Consider the following 17,681-nt stretch of genomic DNA (forward strand, 5'->3'; position numbering starts at 1 on the left):
TCTGTGCAATAGTTGTTTTTGCGTGCATTGATAAGCCTTGCCTTTTCATGAACCTGTAGCACCCGCCCTCAGACCCTGAAAAGTTCTGATTCCCATGTTTTTCTGCAAATCCTTTGGCCTCACTGATTATCATTTTGGTTGAAACACTTATCTCAGATTTCCTCTTATCTATCACCCACATTTTTACGGCATTTTCAAGTTCAGGCCAAGATGGAGCTGGGCATCGAAGGTTATGTTTTTGTTTTTTAGCAGTCTTCAGTTGATCTTCCTACAGTCGCCAAGTACGTATCATTTTTTCGGTAGGTGGTGGACCGAAATGCCTTGCTGCTGCTCTGTTTCCATGCACTTTGGCGTAGTTTAACACTCCTAGTTTATATTGAATTGTATAGCTTAATCTCTTGTTTCCTGTAGTCATATTTTCCAGGGTATTTCTTTTAAACAAATAGTTTTAAGCACCGATACCGACACGTTTATACAGAGTAGCACCGATACCGACACGTGTGTCGGCCGAGTCAAAGAAAGTCTATGTAAAGAAGGAAAGGCTCCATAGACGTAATGTGACCGTCGAACCTGTTCGAACTCCGACATCAGCTTCAAGCTTTGGCGCTTTTAGGCGAGATATTTCACGCATGCGCAAAATAATTATGGCAGATGTAGAAAAAGTTATGTGTGTCTAAACTTTTATCCGAGCTAAAAATAGCATTCAGTATTGAAAGTTAACCTGTGTCCTTCCTGTATAAGATGCAGGTAACTTTTTTGAGACCAAATTTAGGAAAAAAAGTGCGTCTTATATGCCATCAAATACAGTACCTGTCGGAGGAAAGTTATAATTTGTCACCGTTAAAACCTTCTATGTTCCTACAAAACTTAATTGGCAGTAATGTGTATGATTTGGATGAAATTAATTCTATGAGCATAATAGAAAGATGGAAATATTTACAAGAGTTAGAGAAGGATTTAGAAATCGTTTTAAGAAGGAATATCTAGATTTTTTTCTGAAACATTGCAAAGAATAAAAGAGGAATAATTGAAGTGAATAACATTGTTCTCGTCGGAAATAATAACAAGAAACAAATAGACTGGATGTTGGGTCAAGTACTTGAACTGTACCCAGGAAAAGATAATATCATGCATCTTGTGAAGCTAAAAACATCCTCTGGAGTTGTACTTAAGACAAGCAAATTTATAAAATAAAGCAAAACAATCAAAACGTTGAATATACACCTAAAGAACAGGAAATAAGTAAGCAAGATGTTTTAGAAAAACTCGTCTTGGCAGAGTAGTACATCCTCCACAAAAACTGAACTTTATTGATTTTTAAAATTCTTTTAAATTTTAGTTTAGAACTTTAAGTTATATTGATGTTGCAAAATCCCCATTTTGTAAGGTGGGAAGAATGTTGGAAATGAATTCAGTTATATCTTTTTATATTTACCTTTTTGGAATGGCAAGAAAAAATTATATTGTTTACTTAGAATATCCTATCTGGTAGTTGAGATTTAAAGTCTTAATAAAGATGCGAGTCTGTTCTAACTACGTTTTCATGTTAATTTCGTAACAAAACATCGTAGTATTTTAAAAGCCAGTCAAGTGAAATTTTTTATTTTCTCAGGGCCATTTTGCAAAACTTATCTTCCTTAGATGTAGTTGAAAAACAAGACACACATCTAGTTGCCCGCCGAAAACATCGCATATGAAAACAATGCTATGCGGAAATGTCGCAATACAAAATATCATGAGAAAAAAGAAAGTACACAGAAAACATCACAATTCTAAAACATGATGGTACAAAATATCGTGGTAAAAAATAAAGCAGTTTAAAAACATCGTTGTCGAAAATATCATGGTAAAAAAATAAAGTACCTACAAATCATCGCATGACAATAACATCGCACATATGCACTTTTCAGGTTTTAAAAATTGTGAGTACATTTTTGAATAATGATCTAAGAATGCAAGAAGGGAAGAGGGATTTCAATGAACTAATAAATTTTTGTTCAAAAAATAAGAAGGAAACTTAAAAATTTAAAATAAGTAGAAAATTAATGCAAATTTATAGGACTTAATAGAATTTTGAATTTACATAGTTAATTAACAAAGGTTATTAATAATTTAACTTTTTTTATAAAGTTTTACTGATAGTTTTTCATGAAAAATACAGTCTAAGAATGTTTAGGAAAAAAAAAAAAAAAAGATAAATAACTGCATGAGGCTACCTTTATACAAATTGCTTAGTTAATTATCAGATTATTTTCTTTCGCATTTATTAATCTGTTACTGTTTTAGTGAGAATTATATCTTCTTTTGTTTCTGTTTATTCTTAAAATGTCGTGAACATTTTTACCCTCTTTCCTTCTTGCACTTTAAAGTCATTATACGAAAATCCACTTACAATTTTTAAACCTGAAAAGTGCATGTGTGCAATGTTATCATCATGTGATGATTTGTAGTTACTTTATTTTCAACGACGATGTTTTTAAACAGCAAAGTTTTTTAATCACTTTATTTTCAACGATGATAGTTTGTACCATGATATTTTAGAACTGCCATGTTTTCTCTTTGCTTTCTTCTCTCCCACGATATTTTGCACCACGATGTTTTCGCCTTGCACTGTTTTCTCCACCATGTTCTCGGCTGTAACCCACATCTATATAATATTAAAATATAAAAAGCAGTTTTTATGCTTAATAGAAATTATTTTTCAGAGTAAAGACATTATTATCCTTTCAGCACAGAATTTTCGATAAACCACTGAAATATACAAAATTTATAAATTAATCAAATTCAGAATTCCATAGTTATTTGCCACATTTTTTTCACCAGATTAAGTCTTATTTCCAGTTTGAAATTCATATTACATTATCATTTATTTATGCTTCAAATAGCCTTCCTTGACAGCTCACTTTTTTTTCATTTAGGAAATTTATTTTTAGATTTTATTCTAACATAAAATATTTTAAGAATTTCATCATTAGTAATTTATCAATCTTATATTATTTATTAAAAGATTTCTAGAAATTCTCAATAAATTTAAATAACACTATTTTAATACAAAACACATTCATTTAATATAAGATACAGGATTAACATGTTGAAATCATGAGACCTGAAAAGTGTGAAATGTTTTAATAAGAGAAAAGGAAATATTAGGTGGTTGTAAATAAAATGCCCACTTATAAGGAGAACTGAAAAAAAAAAAAAAAAAAAAAAAAAAAAAAAAAAAAAAACCAGTTTGATCTGTAGGACCTTCTTTGCTAATATACAGTGCAAATAGATCTACTCAAAAGTCTAAGTTGTGAGTTCTTGCAGTTCTTCGTCTCTGTAAGATGAACACGACAAGAAAAGGGTGTAAAAGACCCTTGTATTAAACACAATAGTTTACAGATGGCACAGACTTATGTGCTTATGAAATCACTGACCACTTTTGGTGAAGAACTTAACAGATACCGTAATAACTAAGTTCAAAGGTAATTAGTAATGCAAGAATACACGATTTGTTTTAACCTAGCAGGTTGACTCAGAAATTTACACCAGTGAGACAATAATTTCAGTGGCAAGAATGCGAAGCTGAGATTCAAAGTTCAACAGCTGAAAGAATTAACAGCATAAAACCATGCTCTAACTAAACTTTACACTATTTCAGTTTAAATACACACTCATTCACTTTAACTGATTTACATGCTGGGGAGGAAAATAAGAAAACACAGAAGAGGCTAACAAATTAAAATAACTATTAATAAAAATAACAGAATCCTTCAAATCAAAGTAATCATTAGCAACACCAATGCATTGTTACCAATATGTGACAAGGTCAAATCAACGTCTCTGTAAGTGATGCAATCCCTTTCCTAATAAATGGATGCACTGATGGAAAAGCATTTCTTGGATCCCTTCCCCCCCCAAAAAAAAAATGGCTTAAGTAGCAGCAAAAATGGTAATCTGTTTGGGAAAAGCCAGGAGAATATGAAGGATGAGGAATGCTTTTGCATCTTAAACTGATGATTTGCTGCATGTGTTAGCAATTTCCACAATCTATCACCAGATGGCGTCATGATATTGAAAGATATTCAAAGCATTTGTAATAAAACGAGAAATAAAGAATGTAACCTTGGCAAAAGACGATATTAATTACTCATGCACTTTTTCAAGATAAGTAGAATAAAGTATTTTTATGATGTTGGTTTTGAATTTCTGTCCTAATAAATAATGCAAAAACAAAAAGATACACATATTGGATGTAACAGAAAAATTCTGAGGCCAACAATTTCAGAAAAGGGATTGTCGATGTCGATATAATCTATTGTGACTGAATGCCATTGAAGGTCAGATGCAAAAACGAAAAAGGTAAATGTTTTGTTTTTTACTCCATTCTAAAGTTATCAAACGTATCAATAAAACCATTAAATATGTATGCGTGAAATCTTTTAAACGTATCTTCGAAAGCTATTATAGGTTATCTATAATAAGTATTAAACGTATATAGAAAAATATAAAGTATATTTCACGGATGTCACAGACTGTCAAGCAGTCATTTATATGAATGCAAAAAAATCTAATAACCCCCAAATCGCTAAATGGAGCATTTTCATACAAGAGTACAATTTTGAATTTTGCCATAGACCGAGAATAAAAATGATGCATATCAATGCAATGAGTAGAGCTTCTGTTCCAGAACCCAAAGGTACCATGTCAAATCTCATAGAGCAGAAATTTGAAGTATACCTCACTCTAAGCAAAGAACAAATTTTTATTATCCAGCACGCTGATAAAGATTTAAGAAAACTGATAAATATTTTTAAGAAAGAGCAGCACAAGAGAACAAAAGAAGAAAAACAGAAAATTACAAATTACATCTTTAAAGAATAGAGTATACCAGAGGGTTTGCAGTAAAGAGAAAGAAAAATGGCTTGTAATTCCTAAAAGTATGAGGAAAAGCATGGGAGTAAAATTTCATGATTTAATGGGACATTTTTCAGTGGACAAAACTGTCAATAAAATCAAAGAATTATACTGTTTCCATACATGAAATGTTACTTGCGGAAGCATATCTCTATGTGATTTGAATGTTTGGTGAATAAAATTCCAGAAGGTAAACAGCAGGGGTATTTACACCCAATTAGACCAGGAAGACTTTTCTTGATTATATACATGGATCATCTAGACCCATTTGTGAAAAGTTCAAGAGGAAATCAAGACTTACTGATTACAGGGTTCGTACACATTTCTGCACATGGAAATTAAGTACTTTTAAGTAATTAATTAAAAAAATTAAGGACCTATCACCAAATGGGAGCTGAATAAATTCAATTAAAATTCAATCAACTTATGTCTGAACTCCGTTTTTGTAACAAACCTCTAAGAATAAAATACATCCGTACATAGGATGCATTCTTATTAAACATAATTTAATAAACATAACTATAAAACAAGTTTGAGAATAAAATCCACTTTATTAAATTTATCAGGTAGCATTAAATATTTTAGACGTATAATAGTTGGACATAGTTTGAAGATGGTTTGAAATAAGTAACAGTTAGCTTTATGATGATTTTTTGTTTTAAGCTTCATTTTGCCATGTACTTAATCTAGACGTTTAGTAAATAGCAGGTACATTTATGTCAAATAGCATCGGCTAAAATGAGAAATAAAATCATAATCAGCATGATTCGTAACAGAAGATTGGCTGTTGCCAGTGCTGCTGCTTGTCTAGAGAGAGATTTATTGATCAGAGCAAACCTGAAAGCCTGGTGTAGTTTTGAGTTTGCCAAGTTTTGAAAGTTAGTTGTGCTCCATCTGTCTGATGCAGCTAGTGCTATAGCTTCATGTAGAGTTCCTGGCATTGTAACCTAGTTAATATATTTTAAGGTTCCAATAAGCCACTAATGCACTAGAGGTGATAAGTTGTTTTGTATTATTTTAAGTCTCACTAGATACAAAGAATAAGTTTTACATAAAATTTTACATTTTTGTGTTGTATCTTGTGACCACAGTAAGGATTAATGAAAGGCAACAACTTACTTTAATATGCAGAGATAACTTTTAAAGGTTAGTTACAAATAATTAAATTAGGTAGTTAAACACTGTTAATCATTATAGATTTTCATGACAACTATTAAATTTGATTTATTTGTTGAAAAAGCACTATTAAATTCACAATCTAATAACATTTCACAGTTTAAAATACTTGTAATTTTAAATTGTCAGTTTTAAATCAATGTCATAACATTGATTCTTAAATGGTATTAGGGTAAATTCACATTAAAAGCATCAAAACATTTATGTTTTGTAACAACAACAAATAACAAAATATTTATGCATCTTTTTTAATTTGAAGCCTTCTCAGACATTTTGGCTTAATTTATATAGATTTTCTTCTCTTTAAACATCTTTCCTAACAATTAAAATTCTGCTTCAATACACAAACCAATGTTTCCACTAGTTTCTGTGTGCTTTATCTCCTAATTTGCAGTGTACATAACGAGGTTTTACTTGATCTGGTAAAAATTAAATAGTCCAAAACCTCTTATAGACATGAAGCAAATTATTACTATGTCTGAAAATAGATGCTGACAAAATCAACTACAGCTTGTGGTGATGCAATTAAACCAGAACAATCAAATTAAAACTAAAAATGCAGACTGACTCAGTAACTCTATTGTCGTAACAAATTCAAATGTTAGTGGCGATTACGCGATAATGAATAATTACAAATTATCAGAGCTGGCAGAATCTAATGTAACACAATTGGAGGGCAAAGCACTCTGTCTTTCAGTCCCAAAACCTCAGTTTAAAAACTATCATTATTTTCTATCATTAAATGTAACTATCATATGCATTATTATTAAATGCAACTAAAATTTGCATTATGGTAAGGAAACGGAAAGGGGAACTTATAGTAAAGGCTAAAATTATAAACAACTGGTTAATTTGCATAATAATAACTGTACATACCATCGAAGAATAAATTTCTTCCTCTTTAAGCATTCAGTTTCTTTCTTCAATTCGTTTCCTCTTTAGAATTTTTGGAATTAATTAAAGATTTCTGTTATTCTAAAAAACCAAATGCATTTAGAATGTAAAGAAAAAGCTGATAAATCTGAAATGATGTATAGTAAGGGCTGGTTTCAGGGCCGATGAGGCAGAATTTTTAGAATTTAGCGACACACCGAGCAAGAAAATTTAGAAATGGCAAAACTTTTAGAATTTAGAACAGACAGTGGGAGCAGAATTTAGGATCCACGGAGATTGCATCAGGTAGGAAAATGCCTTGTGTCAGCACTGTGTATGATCCATTGAGACATATAAGGTGAATCTTTTAAATTATCAGTTTTCAATTTCTTTATTACTAGAAAAATTCTTTTTTATAAATGCGTGTCCATGGGAAAAGATAAGAAACATTTTTGATATTTTACATACTTGTGTCTAGTGAAAAGTTGAGAAAATGAAAGGAAGATAAACATGTTAAGAAAAAACTTCTAGGATCAGAAGTACAACATTCAAGCATTGTGTTTTCATTGTCCTTCCAAAATTTCCCTAAAAGAAATTCATCAGAAACTTTCTGTAAAATACATCTGTTATGTGTTAATACAATGAAGACATTTTCATTTTGTCAATTTTTTCTGGAGCCTTCTAGAATTGTGGGTCTCCCAAGTAGCACACGACATTGCAAACTGGTCCGAGAGGTTGCAAAGTGGTCGTGGTAACTTTTATGATGTCTTTACAATGTTGCGAAGATGCAAAATATTTGCTGTTGCATCTTGGCAATTTGTCGATGCTGCTGAAAGGTCATGACATGACCGCTTTTAAACGTGGTTGTTTTAGCATCTTTTTCATAGTTCATCAGTGTTACTTTTAGACTGAAAAGAAACTAAATCTGCCCTTTCAAGAATCTGAACTCTGCATAAGATTAATTTAGCAATGTTTCATTACTTTATTTCATCTAAATATATTAATTTAAGGTAGATTCACCTAATGAAATATAAATTTAATATAAATACTTTTGATTTATTAAATTTAATTAGTACTAAAAATTCGTACTAAATTATTGTTTAAAATTTTTTCCAAATAATTAATACTTAAAATACTTATTTATAAACATTATAGCAAAATATTTAAAAATGAAACTAATCTATGATGTAAGTTATTAAGTTATACATTTTATATATTTTAAAAAATCCTATTTACAAAATCAATGCAAATAACATGTTAGCAAATATTTCACTACTGAAATATGACTTTATTTATTATTTTTGAAGTAAGGACGAATTTATTTGAATAAATATGGTGACACAATATGAAACATTTTACCGCATACAGAGCAAAAAGTGCAATTTGCACGAAGATATGATTGTGCGTGAAGATGTATTCATGATACGTTGCCAATCCATCCCAAAATATCCAACAGAAAATTAATGGAAAAAGAGAAAGAAATAGTAACACTTTTAATGGAAAACGACAAAATTAATAGTTTTGATAAATTACTAATAAATGTTGACATTAAAATTGGAGAAACTGTGAACAAAAATACGAAATTCATTACCTATAAAAGTTCTGTTGAACTGTTACTTTTTTTTCCATCTCCATGCATTTAAAAATGCTTGGTTTAATATTAGTATATGGTACACTCATGATTTGGCGATATTGACATTACAAATGTTTTAGTGAGCCCGATAAATATTTTTTGTAAATATAACCTTGTGAACATTGTTCGTAATTCTATTCAGTTGAAATAATTCTTTTAAGCCATTTAAAAAAGATTCTAATTAATTATCAGAAGAACCGTCGAAAGGTTTAATGCAATAGTATAATTCGCTGAAAAGTTACACTGAAACGCTGTTCAACCGATTGACATTCCATGCATATAATTTACTGGATGATTATATAAACTAACATCTGAGGTCGAGGCTCGTGCACTTTGGCTAGCTGCCAAATTCAAGTCAGTTAACCGGACAATAATTTCAGGCTTCATTTTATTTTCAGGAATGTTTTCTTCATGGTTTTGCAATTTACCCTCAGAATTAAATACTGGAGAGATTCAATACAGAAAGAGAACAATGCACAAGAATATAGTGATGGGAGTTTATTTAGAAATTGAGAAGAAATCTTCCTGGTAATGCTGAATTTCTGCTTATTTTGTTTGTGAATATCTGCTCTACAAGACCACACCAAAATTTCAAATGCATCGTTTAAAGAAAATATCGGATGCAGCTTGCTAAAATCGTCCATATGGTGAAATAGTGTTTTATGTGTTACCAGTGATTAAAATTATATGGTGGTTTTCTCCAAACTTCAGTGGCCCCATCGGTGCAATATTTGGATACACGGATTAGCAATTCGGTTATAACGTCGTAAGTGCTATATCGTATGTCATTCATATTAATCGATTATTGTGTTGGTGTTCAGAATTAATTCATATAAAACCAAAAACAACATACTACGTTCAAGCATTTTCTGGTTTTGCTGAAAATGCAATCAATGCAGAAGCAACAGCAATTCAAGCTGTTATGGTATGTTCATGAGTTTCAAAATAGAAAGAAATTATTGGACTGGTACTTAATATGACTGCTGAAGATAAATTAGATATATGTAATAACATATTAGAAAAATACAAGGAATACATTAAAATTAATAAAAATGCACATTCTATATTATGTTGTCTTTTGTATAGTATGCAGAAAAAGTTAATGATTTTAAAGTGTATGAAATGTATGATCTAAAAACAGTGTTAAGGAAACATTAGCATTACTATGAAATATTGTAATTTAAAATTATGTGATACTTAATTGTGTAACAATAAAAAACACTAAATATTTTTTATTGATTGCAAATTGCAGTTTTATTATTTTTTGTTTGGCATCTACTCTTCCAAACACTGTGTAATTTGTGTTTTTTTAAATATGGCTGTTATGTACGTTTATTAGATTGTCTCAATAAATGAATATCGGAAATTACGTTTTATTTTTTAAATTTAAGTTTATTCTATTTTTTTGCTTACTTTTTACGTGCTTGTGATAACAAAGAAATTTATAATAAATAGAAACAAAAAGTTTCATCATGTGCTATTTAATGAAGAGCTTACTTTAACATACTTAGCTTATTATCATATACTATATTATTTAAATTATTTCTGTACAGTAACAAAAGGAAAGTTATTGATTATATAAATGCATATTTAAATAATCAATGAAATAATCATTATAATCTAACACTATTCTAAAATGTAGAAGCTAAAAATAAGTAAATACATTAATATATGATCTAAAGAAATGGTGTTAAAAAACATCAGAATTATAAGTAAATACAGTACAAAGTCTTTAATCCGGACTCGTAAGGACTTCGGCAATTCCAGATTAGGGTTTTTTCCGGATTATAGATCATCAATTTAAATCTGGTAAGATGGCATGCAGAAATTATAAAATTAAAAATATGAAAACGTAATTTATGAAATAAAGAGCAATTATGATTTAAAGGGTATCAAAATTTACAACAAAAAGGGGGGGAAGCTTAATATTTATTTGTTTACTTTATTAAACATTTCTTTCAATGTAAGTTGTTTAAGTTGCTTCGTTTTATGTGATAATACTTTCTCTTTAATTCTACAAACAGACATAATTTCTTGTTCATTTACAAAGTTCCGCTGTTCAAGTCCTGTAATTGCTGTGCCGAGAATACCGACTAACTTGTCAATCGAAATTTTTTTCGTTTTCACTAACCTCTCTGTAACCTTCTTCATGTCTTTATCCATTTTTTGCAGCAATTCCACTTTTTATTTGATGGACATCGAAACATGCTTTCGCTTTGCAGATACTTTGGCAGCTCCAGAATTGGAAACTCTTTTTGACATAATCGAAAGTTCAAGCTTACTTTTTATAAAATTGTTCTAACAGTCTGCAAAAAATAATAAGCCGGATCCAATTAGAAGATTAAGGAACAATGCAATCTGCAACATTAACTAAAATAGATAATTAGTTAATTTTAGCTTAGCTTATACCGTCTGTTATACATTAAACGCGCATGTGTAAATGCTACGCATGCACAGTAAGTTTGTAGCTTTGAGGTCTGGATTATAGATGTCCGGATTAAAGACTTTGTACTGTACTGCAATCCACAATTATTGCACTTTTAATTGCTTACTATTTAAAAAACACGGATAACTTTTAAATTATTGTAAATTTTAGTTCTGTTACCTTTTTTCTGCTTATTTGCACTTTCAAACACTGCTAGTTCATGTTTTTTCTTAAATAGTGCTGTCATGTATGTTTTTTGTTAGGTTATTATTTCTTTTTAGATATGAATATGGGAAATTTTTTTTAACTTATTAGTTTTAGATATATTTTTGTATGAAATACTTTTGATCACATTTATTAACTACTTTATACAGTGTTTCATTTGTATTTCTTGGAGATATAGATGTTAATGGTTATATTTTTTACTATGAAACTCGAATAAATTTATACTTGAGTTCAGGTAAAATACTGATTATGCTACCTTAAGAACCGCTTCCTAATTTATCATGACGGGGGCAATTTTCAGTGTCACTGAGATTTAACAGAAATAAATGTGATAATGCTGTTATAATCAGAAATGCTCTTTTTTTAACTCACATATACATCTTTACTTTTATTTACTTAAAACCTACTATTAATGTTATATATTTATAATAACCACTTTCATAATTACTTTCACTTACATACTAAATGATTAAGGGAAAAAAAATGATGAAATCTTAAATAATCGTAACTTGGAATTTAAGTTATTTAAAAAATATAGTTTAAGGTACTGAAAATAATTAAGGCTATTATTAATTATGCATATTTAGTCTGAAGAGAAAAAATTGTATTTTTTCTGGTTTTCAGGAAATGATAAAATATTTAAACTTTAAAAAAATACAAGAAATACAAAATTTTAAAAAAGAAAAATATATTAAACTTGTTTTTCTGCATAAATCAATATGTAACTTGTGTTACATATTGATGTATGTAACACAAGTTACATATTGATTTACGTACATTGACATACTAACGACATTTTCATTGACTGTTGCAAAAAAGTTGAATTTTGTGAACATTTAGGCGTCATTAAGACTTCACGATATGATGCTTTCACAATCAAAATATCACCTGTGAAAGACGCAATAACAATGTCTATGCGACAAAAAAAAAAAAAAAAAAAAAAAAAAAAAAAAAAAAAACTCATTTACAAAGACATAATAAAGACGTCTTGGTTGACGGTTACGGTTGCAAAACAGTGAAGTTTCACCGACATCTGGCGTCTTAAAGACGACATATTGCAATGACATCCTCGCCGAGTTTGCAACATCGTTACGACATTGTCGTGCCACTTGGGCTGTAAATCCTTCTAAACTTTCAAAGTTGCAATGTGTAAAATCCTAAAGAAAAATTAGCCCTACCAATTCTGCAAGAGAAAAAGGTCTAGAAATATTTTGAAAAAAAAAAAAAAATGTCAGTGGGAAAAGTGTAAAATTAATTTCATACATATTCTGAAACAATTACATGGGAAAAATTCTTACCATAAAAAAATTAAAAACAAGAAATTTTCAATTAATTATATAGCTATCTTGCTTTTGCTATGAACTGTTTTGTAAACTGTGTTTTATAGCATTTATTACCTTGTGTATTTTTCAGATTCAAAATACTATAAAATAAGTCGCCAAAATAGAAAGTAATGACACTTTATAATATGACAGCAAAAGAAAATAAAAATGTTTTATTTTAATATAATTCCTTAAATGTAATTTAAATGTATTACCATTATTTTAGTTACATTTATCAATGTTACAATGTCGCAAAAAAAAAAAAAAAAAAAAAAAAAAAAAAAAAAAAAAAAAAACTCAGAATTAAAAATTTTCTACAGAAATTAATCTCTTAAAATCGCCAAATTTAGAGCTGTTTAATAAAAGAATTTACATCCCCAAAAGCAGAAAGTTGTTTAAATGCTCTTCATTTAAAAAAATAAAATAATTTTGAAATGCTTATGTTTGAATCCTTACTCAGAAACTCCAATATCCCACCCTTTACATTAGAAATAGGAACAAATAATAACCCATGAACCCATTCAAGAGATAATCTTATTTGTCTGTGAATTGTCAAAAATATTCCTCCATAATGATAATTCACACTCAAAACAGCAGTGGTAAAAACAAGACAGAAATTTCAGATGATTAAAGTTAAGGACCTTCTGCTGATTTTGGCTGAAATTAAGGACTTGTAAGGACCAACAATTGATTAAAAAAAAAAAAAAAACACCTAAGGACTTTTAAGGACTGTATGAACCCTTTGATAATAATCGATAATTTCACAAGATTTACCAGGCTGTAAAAAATACATCCTTTCTACATGTTTTAAAAGCTCTATAACATTTTACTGATGAATTTGGACTCCCTGATAGAGTCATCAGTGATAGAGGAAGCTGTTATACATCGCATCAGTTCGAGCAGTACTGTCGTGAAAACGGAATAAATCACACGTTAAACTCTACCCAACATCCAATGGCTAACGGGATGGGAGAAAGAGCTAATTGAACAATCTTATCCACAATATCCCCATCTACGAGTGAATCAGGGCACAAGGATTGGGATTCACAAATAAAAGAAATTAGAATAATACTATCAACAAAACTACGGATAAAACACCTTTTAAAAACCCTACATGGCTATTCTTCAAGATTTAACGATGGAATCCTACAAAAAGTTACCGATGAAAGTGCAGATGTATGGACTGATCCAAAAGAAGTTCAAGAAGAAATGCGCAGTGTCATTGAAAGGAAACAGCATAAGATGAAAGAGTACTACGACAAGAAAAAGGTGCTGAACTATGACTTTTGAACCAGGTGAAATAGCGGTTGCTCGACAAACCATCAAAAGCAGCAAGTGAACTTACAAAAACTCACCAAAATACAGAGGACCCTTGATTGTGAAAGAAGTACTCCCCAGTGATACAGAGTGACCCAACTGGAAGAAAAACAGTATGGTAGACTGTATACAACAACAGTCCATGTAAGTCAGCTGAAGTCTTGCACGCTAATAACCTAAATCAGTTGGATGAAGAGGAATCAGGTAACTCAGATATTAACTCGTGAAGCGACAGGTAATGTGAACTTTTATTTTTTTTTTTGGTCCCAAACCTACAAAGAACTTTACTGGAAAAACTTCATTATGATTTTTTCTAGAACTTTAAATTGTGATTATACTGTACACAAATGGATACACACAATATGGATTCTTATGGTATTGCCAACAATGTTTGTTTAAAAAAAAAAGACAATTGAGGGCAATTGTTTAGTCAGGATGCCCGAATGTTAGCAATTTCCACAATCTATAGCCAGATGTCATGATATTAACCCAGGTTTGATCGCGCTGGGTATGTCATACCCACTCCCTCCGTTTTTTTTCACTGTTTCTCTCCAACCTTTTTTTAAAAATGGATGATTTTTCTTGTAGCTGCCCCCAAGGTCATAACCTTGGAAGGAAGAATAGGGGAAAGATTTATAAAAATAGATATCTTGTAATCGCCACTCCAGGGTATGTCACACCAGCATGAGCATTACTGTTACAATTCTGAGTACTAGTAGACGCCTTGAAATCGTACTCTCATTATGGCGCGTTTTCGAAGTTATGATGAAGAAATGAGACATTTAAGAAATCTACTTGATACTGTTTCTTCGGGTGAAGAAAGTCTTGAGAGAGGTAATGAGTTTTCCGATAATGAAGAAGCGGATGATGAAGCAATTTAGAGTGAACACGAATCTTCGCCTGAAATAGAATATGATTTAGAGGGCGATCTTTCTGATTCAAATGAAAGGGACTATTTTATAGGAAAGAATAATATAACAAAATGAAGTAAAATGAAATTCTGTAGAAATGTTAAAATTTCTGATAAAAACATAATTTGTGGATGTCGTGGATGAAATGGCTGCACGTATTCAACGGCTAAAAAAACAAGTCGTTGGCCTACGACTATTTTTTATTCCATGTTGAATGTTGCTGCAATAAATACATGCATAATTTTGTTTTCAACAATGAAACCACCTACTGAGCATCCAGCCTGATGCTCATTTCTAAAAACACTGCCATTTCAACTTATAGAAGATAAGAAATCAACAAGCAATGCTCCTACAAAGCCTAAACGTAAAACTGGGCAACAATGAGGCCGATACACCTCCTGCTAAGAAAGTAAAGACAACATATAAAAGATGTGCTGAATGCGTTGCCAAAAAAGACAGTAATACAATTTGAGCAAGGAAAAATACTTTTGCTATTAGCTAATTTCAAATAAAGTTAAATTTTTCTAAACTTCTATATATATACAGTACAAAGACCGAAATCCGTACCTTCAGAGCACCAGCAATTGTCTTTTTTTTTTCTTTTGTTTTAACAGTCTAGGAATAGAGAATACTTAAAAAAAATATCCAGAAAAAGTAATTTTTTTTCCCTGACTAGCTGAGCATATTGTATGCCACATTCAAACCTGCTGTTATGGAACATTACGGCCAATGATAATACATTGATTCATGTTGGCCACAACTGTGCTTTTGGCCTTTGAATAGTCGTGGAGAGCAGTTAACATTTTTCTGCCTAACCTAAACAATTAGTGGAGCCCCAAGACATAATTTTTTTGTAGTGTTTTTTTTTTTTTTTTTTTTTTTTTTTTTTTTGGTGTGTGTGTTGTTGTTGTTGTTGTTAGCATAGCAATGGGGAAGGAAAAAGAATTAGATTTCGAAGAACTCCAATTAACATAAACTGCACTTTAACTTCCTAATTTGATCCCGCTCATTACTATTTTGCAAACTATTATTATTACAGCTATCTTATCAAAATTAATGTTTGAATTTTTTATTATTACAATAAATACAGAGTAATCCAAAAGTAAAACTTCAGAAATTTAAAATGTATAGACAGTAACACACAAAGCATGTGTCAAATGGTATGGGGCTTTTTTTAATAAAGAAAACTTTTCATGTCAGAATAAAAAAATTTTTACTTGAAGTCTCAGGTGCACAGAGGTTGGCCAGTGTTATTAGGCATACTGAAAAAAGGAATTACTGTTGAACCCTTTTAGATATTGTACGCAGAGTGTCAGGCCATGTCTGACAGCCATTCTCATGAGTGAGCATCTGTAATAATAAGTACATTCATTACAAACTGTGCTGCTCCACTACATGAACTCCCGATATAACTGAAGCATGATCTGTTGGTGAAAAATATAACCATTCGGAAAACATTCTTTTGCTATTAAAAAAAATCTAATATATTTTTGTGGATTTCTCTGAAAATTGCATTGAGCTATTGTCTGTATGTTTTTAATTATTGAATTTTTACCTTTTCCGTTATTTTTGGATCATCCTGTATATGCATAGATTTTACTTCAGAATTTTTTAATAATGAGTACTATCTCAACATTCATACTGAACTATATTTTAAAGAAAAATTAAATTTGTGTGAAGAAGAATGTTAAATAACACTAACCTGAACATGGATGAAAAGCACACAGAATATGGTCAATGTGAAAACATGAAGAAAATACGGAAAGCATCTTGTACAATTATAGATGTCAGTAAGATCATCATTTTCCATTACAAGAAGACCAGCATGCCATAGAAATCTTCTGTTTTTGTTAAAGTATTTGATACTTGAAAATATCATTAATATTAGAATTGGTGCAGCAAGTAAGAAATTGGGAATCTGCACTACAGTGTGATATGTAAGAAAGCCAACATTCCAGTAACGAGACTGAACATAAGAATAAGCCAGGGGTATATTCCAGAAACACCATTTGCTTGGTTCAGAAGGAAGTTTTAAATCATTTCTTATTAGAAACTCAACAACAATATCAGGCAATTCAACTTCTGAGAAATCAGAAACACAAAATAACCAGTAACAATACAATTGATAAGCAAAAAATGGTAATATAAAAATAAAAACATATAATAAAAGCTTTACTGCTGTTTTGAAGAATAAGATTATCCTAGCACGAAAAGTCTGTTGATCAAGAAAATTCAGGTAGAGATATTCCTTAAGGATAACATAAATGAGATATCCAACTGATAATACACCATTTGATCTGACACCAACACTTAAAGTTAAAGAAATTAAAGCCCAAAATATTTTGTTTTTTTCTAATGCCCAAAGACCACTAAAAGTAAAAAATGAAAATAAACTTTCAGAGTATAAAGCAGAAAAAAAAACTGATGCAGGATTAATGCAAAATAAAAAGATAGATGTAAAAGCAAAGAGTTCTGAATGAAATACTGTGTGAGTCAATTTAAACAAAAATACTGCAGCTATAGAGAAAAGAATACAATTCAGTAAAGTTCCAACCAAAAGAACACAGTTCAAACTTGAAAAAAATGAAGGAAATATAAATGAGATTAAGCATGACAACCACTTCAAAAAAAGAGGAAATAAAGGAAAGAAAGCTAATGTGTTTTCATGAGTATAGCCATATAAAGTAATATGCATGAAATATTGTGCATCCCAACGAGAAAAACCGCCAAGTAAATTAGATACAATGACATTTCCAACACCAGGCTCTACTCTGTAAGGAAGACGAAATGCATCAGCTTTATGATCTGGAATGACAACATTGAAAAGCACCTAAAAAAGAAATATGAAATGTCATAAATCAGTCATTTAAAATAAATAATCACCAAATCATTAATAAAAA

General features: G+C 30.3%; 1 protein-coding gene across 6 annotated transcripts in view; it reads right to left on the reverse strand.

Moving 5' to 3' along the window:
- Nucleotides 1–17,681, reverse strand: part of PIG-V (phosphatidylinositol glycan anchor biosynthesis class V) — a 72,065-nt gene that overhangs the window by 8,443 nt on the left and 45,941 nt on the right. For 3 of the 6 annotated variants that reach the window (XR_015041345.1, XR_015041347.1, XR_015041346.1), the window contains exons 2-3: nucleotides 16,484–17,611; nucleotides 6,952–7,050 (exon numbers count right to left, since the gene is read on the reverse strand). Coding sequence is in view for 3 of the 6 variants with exons in the window: in XM_085817395.1 (XP_085673521.1) it covers nucleotides 16,484–17,611 (1,128 nt within the window). In the remaining 3 variants the exon portion in view is untranslated. The remainder of the gene's footprint in view (nucleotides 1–6,951; nucleotides 7,051–16,483; nucleotides 17,612–17,681) is intronic. The other 3 variants (XM_085817395.1, XM_085817397.1, XM_085817396.1) reach the window with 1 other exon arrangement.

This window comes from Stegodyphus dumicola, chromosome 5 (genome assembly GCF_044657685.1).
Source record: "Stegodyphus dumicola isolate Sdum_Otavi_A_Nest chromosome 5, ASM4465768v1".
NCBI classification, from domain to species: domain Eukaryota; kingdom Metazoa; phylum Arthropoda; class Arachnida; order Araneae; family Eresidae; genus Stegodyphus; species Stegodyphus dumicola.